The sequence below is a fragment of the Auxenochlorella protothecoides genome (assembly GCF_000733215.1).
Source record: "Auxenochlorella protothecoides strain 0710 unplaced genomic scaffold scaffold73, whole genome shotgun sequence".
In the NCBI taxonomy this organism is placed as follows: Eukaryota; Viridiplantae; Chlorophyta; class Trebouxiophyceae; order Chlorellales; family Chlorellaceae; genus Auxenochlorella; species Auxenochlorella protothecoides.
Genome location: NW_011934402.1, coordinates 9552 through 17375, shown reverse-complemented (window position 1 = coordinate 17375; position 7824 = coordinate 9552). Strand labels below are relative to the sequence as shown.

The 7824-nt window shown below is 60.9% G+C and overlaps 3 protein-coding genes across 3 annotated transcripts in view; 2 read left to right on the top strand and 1 right to left on the bottom strand.

Annotated features, from left to right (window-relative positions):
- Positions 1-1791, bottom strand: part of F751_5911 (Phosphoserine aminotransferase, chloroplastic) — a gene marked incomplete at both ends in the record, with an annotated part of 3162 nt that extends 1371 nt beyond the window's left edge. Inside the window, 5 exons of the mRNA XM_011402868.1 lie at positions 29-258; positions 504-603; positions 863-1233; positions 1470-1623; positions 1750-1791. Of these exons, the coding sequence (XP_011401170.1) occupies positions 29-258; positions 504-603; positions 863-1233; positions 1470-1623; positions 1750-1791 (897 nt within the window). The remainder of the gene's footprint in view (positions 1-28; positions 259-503; positions 604-862; positions 1234-1469; positions 1624-1749) is intronic.
- Positions 1792-2164: 373 nt separating this feature from the next.
- Positions 2165-5852, top strand: F751_5910 (ATP-dependent RNA helicase HAS1; the record flags this gene model as incomplete). The annotated part of the gene is made up of 13 exons (XM_011402867.1): positions 2165-2219; positions 2332-2391; positions 2502-2635; positions 2790-2928; positions 3231-3664; positions 3923-3973; positions 4169-4243; positions 4414-4551; positions 4662-4786; positions 4961-5042; positions 5216-5340; positions 5508-5616; positions 5769-5852. 13 exons carry the CDS (start codon positions 2165-2167, stop codon positions 5850-5852), a joined length of 1611 nt encoding a protein of 536 aa, XP_011401169.1.
- Positions 5853-6776: 924 nt separating this feature from the next.
- Positions 6777-7824, top strand: part of F751_5909 (DNA replication licensing factor MCM4) — a gene marked incomplete at both ends in the record, with an annotated part of 6299 nt that continues 5251 nt past the window's right edge. Inside the window, 4 exons of the mRNA XM_011402866.1 lie at positions 6777-6926; positions 7153-7255; positions 7482-7558; positions 7670-7793. Of these exons, the coding sequence (XP_011401168.1) occupies positions 6777-6926; positions 7153-7255; positions 7482-7558; positions 7670-7793 (454 nt within the window). The remainder of the gene's footprint in view (positions 6927-7152; positions 7256-7481; positions 7559-7669; positions 7794-7824) is intronic.

Below are 7824 nucleotides of genomic sequence, written 5' to 3'. Positions count from 1 at the left end.
CCCCCCCCCCCCCCCCTCCCCATCATACCTTCTCGTTGTTGGCCTCAACCGCCTCCAGGCCGCCGTTGGCAAGGACGTGCGCGAACACCAGGCCGCACATGTAGATGGACCAGCAGGGCGGCGTGTTGTACATGCTGCCGTCCTTGGCCGCCACGGACCAGTCCAGCATGGCGGGGGTGGAGGCGCGGGCCCGGCCCAGCAGGTCCTCGCGTACGATGACGATGGTGACGCCCGCGGGGCCGATGTTTTTCTGGGCGCCTGGACGGGGTGGGGTTCAGGGAGAGGCGAGGTGGTAAGCCTTGCGGACCGAGGGTTGGAGAGTCAATGAGACCGAGGGTTGGAGAGTCGATGAGACCGAGGGTTGGAGAGTCGATGAGATGAGTAGAAAGGGGTGCAGCTTGAGTTTGATGATGCCGAGCGGGGGCGGCTGTCGACGATGCTCCGTGCGCATCCTACACTTGAAGGTGCTACCCACATCGCATGTCGCAGCACCCTACACTCACCGGCGTAGATGACACCGTACTTGGACACATCCACGGGGCGGGCGCAAAAGTTGCTGCTCATGTCGACGACCAGGGGGGCGTCGCCCACGCTGGGGGGAGCCTGGGAGGATGGGAGTGGTGGGAGGACAGGGACTGGTGGCGCGTGTCCTCGGACGGCTGGGCTGCGGCAGGTCGGCCTCGCAGGCCATTGACTGGTGGCTGGCGGACATGGCATGAGCTTGGGACTGGTCGTCATGTCGGCATGGCCGAGCGCCGACGAATGCCCCTTCCCACGCACCATGACTACCATCCCTCTCCCCTCGTCCCACATCCAAGCCTCTCCCATCACCCCGCCTTCCCCCCAGCCCTACAAACAGCACCTTGAACTCCACGCCGCCGATGGTCTCGTTGGCGCAGTAGTGCACGTACTTGGCGCCCTCGGTCAGGTTCCAGGTGGAGGGGTCGGGAATGCTCTTGTTGTCGCCCGTGGCCGCGGCGTTGGCCAGCAGGAAGCGTTTGCCCTCGCCGATGGCCTTCTTGGACCAGGCCCCCGTGACCACGTAGTCCGCCTTGTCGCCCTCCTCCGCCAGGTTCAGGGGGATGGCGGCGAACTGGGTGGAGGCCCCGCCCTGCAAGAACAGGACCTTGTAGTTGTCCGGGATGGAGAGCAGGCTGCGCAGGTCGGCCTCCGCCTTGTCGGTGATGGCGATGAACTCCTTGCCGCGATGGCTCATCTCCATCACGCTCATCCCTGTGTGGGAGGGATGAAGATCAAGGGGTGGGCGCGGCTGCACCGAGGTCTGATGGCCTGGCAAGCAGGCAGGAGCAGGTGGGAGACTGAAAGGGCTTGGTTGCCTCCCGACCCGCTGTCGCAGAGTCCATTCGAGACGCTTGCGCGGATGGCGTGACAGCTGATCACAACTCCCTGCTCAAACTCTAGGTATGATTATCGCACAATAATACTCTCCCCGGAGCCACCTCACGCACCGCTGCCCTGCCAGTTGAGGAGATCGGCCTGGGCCTGCTCCAGCACGGCGGCTGGTAGGCAGGCAGGGCCAGCGGAGAAGTTGAACACGCGGCCATGACTTTGAAGCTTGGGGGCGGTAGGGCGATCGGCGCTCGCCACGGCGCTGGTGCTCACCTGCTCATATAGGTTGGTGGTAAGGGAGTGTGCAGTGCGTCAGAATAATGCCCTCTGCCATGCGCACGCGAAGGACAGTTGAAGCAGCAGCAAAACTCGCACCCAACCACGCTGATATTTTCTCACCGTCCTGGCAGCACGGGGACGGACATGGCTGGGTCGAGTCATAGACCGGGTGCAGGAAGCACCCGCGACGGCTGCACCAGCAATAGCAGACATAATACTGTTTGCTTACAAAGTTAAGGGGATATTGCCTTGCAATTCAGATGCCTCAAAGCCAGTTGTTAAATTGCATGCATGAGCAGCGCTGGGCTATGAAACAACACGTTTGCTCAGCGCATGGACGACCCCGTGCTCCGTGCTACGGGGCCCGCCCAGCATTCTCCTCCCGGCGCGCGCAGAGCGTTGCAGGGCCGGCCGACTGGACTGGCTGTCCGAGGGCATGAGCCATTCGTACGTTATATTCGAAACTGCTACTACACAAGAGCGAAAGCAACCGATTCGTGGCCGTCCGTGGAGTGCTGGGCTCGTACATGCAAGCATGGGCTTGCCACCGGTAGCCCAATTCATCAAGAAGAAGGCGAAACATGGGAATGGTACGATCTTAATTGTGCTAGGGTTTTCATTTGCGGCTGTTGCGCCCTGCTCGTGGCTCCACAGAGGGGTCTCCTCGTATCCCAGGCACTCAACACTTGCCCGGTTGCCCAGGCCACACCGCCGCAGAGGAGGTCCCTCGCAAGCTGAAGAAGCAGAAGGTCACCAAGGAAGGTGCGCATCGCGCGTCTCCATTGTTCCATCGCAGCCTGAGTGTAACATCGCATGGTGGGTGCAAGGAGGGAGCGAGATTCCCGTCACTGTCACCTCCTCCTTCCCTGCAGACGCGACACCGCAGGAGGAGGCCGCGGCGGTGCCTGTGGCTGGTCCAGAGCCAGCCGCACCTGCAGCAACAAATGGAGGGGAGCATTCCGTGCGGCCGCCCCCTGGCAATGTGTCGGGGATCATGTCGCAGCAGGTGCGGGGAGGTTGGTGGGGTAGGGGCGCTGGTCAGCCAAGGACTTGGGCGCCCGACACTGAAGCGAATCCTCAGGAATTGAGTCGTTCGCCAATGCTCCACTTTCCTGTGGCCCTCGCGCCTCCACTCGCCTCTTCACTCCCCTCGTCATCAGACCTTTGACTCGCTGGAGGTTTCGGATCAGACCAAGAAGGCCATTGTCAGCATGGGGTTCACATACATGACGGAGGTCCAGGCCCGGACTATCCCGCCCCTCCTCCTGGGGAAGGATGTCCTGGGTGCCGCCAAGACTGGTGAGACTGAGGTCGGGGGGCACCCTCTTGAGGATTTCCAGGCAGGCAAACGGCGCTGGGTTGTCGTGCTGTCTGCCCTGCGAAATTTCTCTGAGATTCTCCAGCATGCTTTTCTGCTGACCTGCCTGGCCAGCAGGCCGCCCTGCAGCTGCGTTGGTCGGATTTGGGGCTAGGGTAGTCCTTCCCACTCCCTGAAGGTGCAAGAGTGCACCCTGCGTGTGGCTGATTGGGTTCAAGGGGCACACCATGCACTCACTCCCCCACCCGAACACTCTGATCACCCATCACCATTCCCCGCGCAGGCTCTGGCAAGACGCTCGCCTTTCTGATCCCGGCGCTGGAGCTGCTGTACCGCGCCAAGTTCATGCCACGCAACGGCACGGGCGTGCTGGTCATCTCCCCCACGCGTGAGCTGGCGCTGCAGATCTACAACGTGGCGGTGGACCTCATGATGGGCCACTCCCAGACCCACGGCCTGGTGATGGGCGGGGGCAACCGCCGGGCCGAGGCTGAGCGCCTGACCAAGGGCGTGAGCCTGCTGGTGGCCACGCCGGGGCGCCTGCTGGACCACCTGCAGAACACCAAGGGGTTCCTGGTGCGCAACCTGGCCTGCCTGGTCATCGACGAGGCCGACCGCATCCTGGAGGTGGGGTTTGAGGAGGAGATGCGCCAGATCATGAAGCTGCTGCCGCGGGAGCGCCAGACGGCCCTCTTCTCCGCCACGCAGACCACCAAGGTGTGGTTGTGTCCCCTGTCGGGGGGAACGAGGAGGTGTTCGGGGGGTCAGGGGAAGGAACCCACTCATGGACCGGGGGATGGTGGGGGGGGTTGGGGTCGAACAGTTTTGTGAACATGCATCTTGCAAGGTATCTCAAGGCCCAAAAGAAGTGGGATTCTGAGGCCCAGCATCGCACAAGCAGGGCACTGCCAGCAACATTCTCAATTCGACTCTTGACGCCCCACAACCCCCCCTCCCCACCACCTCCTTCCTCAGGTGGAGGACCTGGCGAGGCTGTCCTTTAAGAACAAGCCGGTGTACATTGCAGTGGATGAGGCCAACACCACGGCCACGCGGGAAGGCCTGGAGCAGGCATGCAGGGCGGGGGACCGGGGGCTGAGCAGTTCAATCTCTGGAATGTCATGTCGGTCGTCCTGCCAGGGGCCATGCTGTGCTGCTTCAGTCGAGTTGTAGGGCGTGCTGATGTCCTCACTCCAGGCACGGCTCGTATTCCCGGCGCAGGGCTACTGTGTCGTGCCTGGGGACAAGCGCTTCCTCCTCCTCTTCACATTCCTCAAGCGAAACACCAGCAAGAAGGTAGGATGAGCAATGGCTGGTACTTGGCTTGTGCGGAGGAGGGGTGCACATTGCGTGGGCAGGATTCTCTGGCCCTTCATGCATCCACTTGACAGAGTCTCCAGTGCGCATCGAGGACTGACATGGTGAGGAGACGATCATGATGCCCCCCCCATTCCTTTGCCCCACAGGTCATGGTCTTCTGCTCCTCCTGCAATGCCGTCAAGTACTACTCCGACCTGCTCAACTACATCGATATCCCGGTGAACGCCATCCACGGCAAGCAAAAGCAGGCCAAGCGGACCGCCACCTTTTTCGAGTTCTGCCAGGTGTGTGGAAAGTGGGGTTGGCTGGGAGAGCATCAGTGGGACCTGCGTGAAGAGGGAGGCCAGTTGTTGCGCTGTGACCAACATACCCAGCGACCCATCGCCATCGCCAGGCCACCACCGGCATCCTGCTGTGCACGGATGTCGCGGCGCGCGGCCTGGACATCCCCGCCGTGGACTGGATCATCCAGTTCGACCCGCCGGACGACCCCAGGGAGTACATCCACCGCGTCGGACGGTGAGAGGCTTGGGTGGAGAGGGAGGGGCTGAAGAGAGGGGGAGGGACGCCCATTCTGGTTGCGCCTGGGGGGCTGACCTCTCTGGCTCATGGCGCAGGGCCTGCTGAGGAAGGTAACCCACATTTATTCACCTTGCTGAGCCTCCCAGTTAAGAACTTGCATGATCTCCACAGGACGGCGCGGGGGAGGAGCGGGAAGGGCAAGGCGCTCCTCATGCTGCTGCCCGAGGAACTCAAGTTCCTGCAGTACCTCAAGGTGAGCCAAACCAGCGTTACTTCACCGAAAAGCTGGCAGTGCAGGGCACTGCATGGGGTCCCTCAAAGGTCTGGGATGTACAGTGTCGTGGGGTACAGGCAGGAGCTGCTTGTGCATGCTGCTTCCCACTCGCATGACCTGCCCTCAACCATCCTCACCCCCCCTGAGTTCAGGCCGCCAAGGTGCCGCTGGCAGAGTACGACTTTCCAGTGTCCAAGCTGGCCAACGTCCAGACGCAGCTGGAGAACCTGGTGTCGAAGAACTACTTCCTGCACCAAGCCGCCAAGGAGGCCTTCAGGTAGGGCTGCGCAGCTGAGTGCGGTCCATACGCGTTGTGCATGGTTGCAGGGTGGATTCCTGGGCGACGTATGCTCAAGTGGTTTCAGCCATCATGCATCCACCAAACACTTTCCTGGCTGAGACCAACCTTGTGCACAACCCGGCATCCTCAATCACACGGTGCAGGTCGTACATTCTGGCCTACAACTCCCACCAACTCAAGGAGGTGTTCAATGTCCACGCTCTGGATCTGAAGGCGGTGGCACGTAGCTTTGGATTCGAGACACCCCCAAAGGTGTGCTGTGGGGGTTAATTCAGGCACCACTGGACTGCAGGAGCCCGCTGAGTAATGCTGTACTCCACGCATGCATGGCTCCCTGGCATTGCACAGGAGGGCACTCCATGGCTCCACGCCTTCACATCTTTGCACACCGATGCTCACTCCAGGTGAACATCAATCTTGAGAGCAAGGCGGCACACTCGCGGAAAACGAGGAACGCGGTCTACCAAAAGCCGCGAACGCATTACTAGCGTCACCATGACCCTCCTTTGCCTTTGCCTGCTCCCCCACATGGGTGTAGTACGGATTGACCAGGTTGTCCTTGTATGGAAGGGAACCATACCGGGGGGTGCAGGTTCGGGCTCAAACTCTAAAATGATGAGGATACGTACACACTGCTTATAGCCACTGAAATGGAGTACAAGGCATGGCAAGGGCACCGAAAGGGCAACTCTTGGAGTATATTGCTGAACAGCCCTCCTCTGCAGGATGGCGGGAACCTGACAGCGCGCCAGCATGCGTCCGAATATTTGAAATTCCTCTCGACCAACCCGTGTGCACCTCTCAAGATCGGAGGCATGCGGCAAGAGAGCCGGCCCTCTCACCTGAGGAGAACTTGGCATCTAGAATATTCAATACGATCATGGCCAGCGATGGGGAGCAAAGCCTCACAGGTGAGGCCGCTGCCGTCGTACCAGGCACATCCCGGACGTGTGCAGCGACATCCCCTGGAGTGGATGCCGGTCACTATCTGCATCTTCCCACCCACTGCCATTCAAACCACTGCAGGCACACTTGGGACGCACAATGGTGCCGGGAGCGTCATGGGCGCCCCCTCACCTCGACCAGCCAACAGTCTGTCGCAGATGACCCCAGGAGCTTCGCAGCAACATGGGGGATACTCCACACAGCCTACTCCCGTGGGAAGAGCGGATCTGGGCTACTACATCGGTCACCGTCCCAACACTGTCTCTGGGACAGGGCGAGGTTCGGTGCTCGCGCCCTCGGTACGTGTTTGGTGTCAGAGGGGCATGGCGAGTTGAACACGAGCGCCGGGTTCGGCAGGTCCCAATGGGTTACTGCTGGTGACGGCCGCGGCGTAAAAGACAGGCTCGACCATCGAACACCTATGATTAATCAATTGGTTGCTCTCCTCTCAGGAATCCTTTGCTGCCATGGAGGATGCAGAGGGCGACGCTGATGCCACCTTCATCTGGGGCACCAACCTCTCAGTGAGCAGGGTGCAGTCCCGCTTCACATCCTTCATCAAGACCTTCCGCCTCCCTGAAGAGTTCGACCCCAAGTACCTGCAGCTGCTCCAGGAGGTGTGGTGCACGGGACAGGCTCGAGGCAATTGGAGCTTGCATCGGGTTTGGCGGGGTGCCTAGGAGCTGAGCCCCCTCGGCAGCTGGCCAGGGAAGATGTGGAGACTGATTTTGTGCTGACAAGTGCATGTAGGTGGAACATGTTCAGTGCGACTATGTTTCTTGAAAGATGATTTATTTCTTCCCCCCCTATCAATGTGCCACCTTGCTCTCCTTTCCCATACAGACACGTGAGCGGGGCGAGGTGTCCTTCAACATCGACGGACACCACATGCACGATTTCGATCGCACCCTCTACATGTGGGCCATCACCTACCCAGCTGAAACTGGTGAGCCTGTCTCCCGGGCACACGCATGCGTAATCATTGGACACACTTGCAGGATGCTGGACAGTGCAGTACTTGCTGGCTGGGACTGAGCGTACTGAACGAGTGTCGAGGCTGAGAGAGACATAAGTCGACATCCTACTCCTTGTGCGCCCCAATGTCAGTCTCCAAGTACGGCGTCGCCGCGGTCAGCTCCCTCCGTGCCCCCCCCCCTCCCTCCTGTCCACAGTTCCCATCTTTGACGGTCAGCTGTCGGCCATCGCCGCTGAGCTGGAGGGGACAGACCCTGAAGAGATCCAAGTGCAGGTGGGTTCCGGGTTGGGAGCTCCTGATACCTTCCCCTCAGCAGCAGCATGTTGATGCTCAAGGTCCCATCATGCTCCTCTCCCCCCTGCCGCCACCATGCTCACCCTGCAGGCACGCATCTACAACCTGCTGGAGATCAAGGTGATCAGGGACTTGAACCCCTCGGACATCAACCGCATGATCGCCGTGAGCGGCATGGTCACCCGCACCAGCGGCGTTATCCCGGACCAGAGGAGTGATGAGGAGGGGGGGGGGGGGGGGGGGGG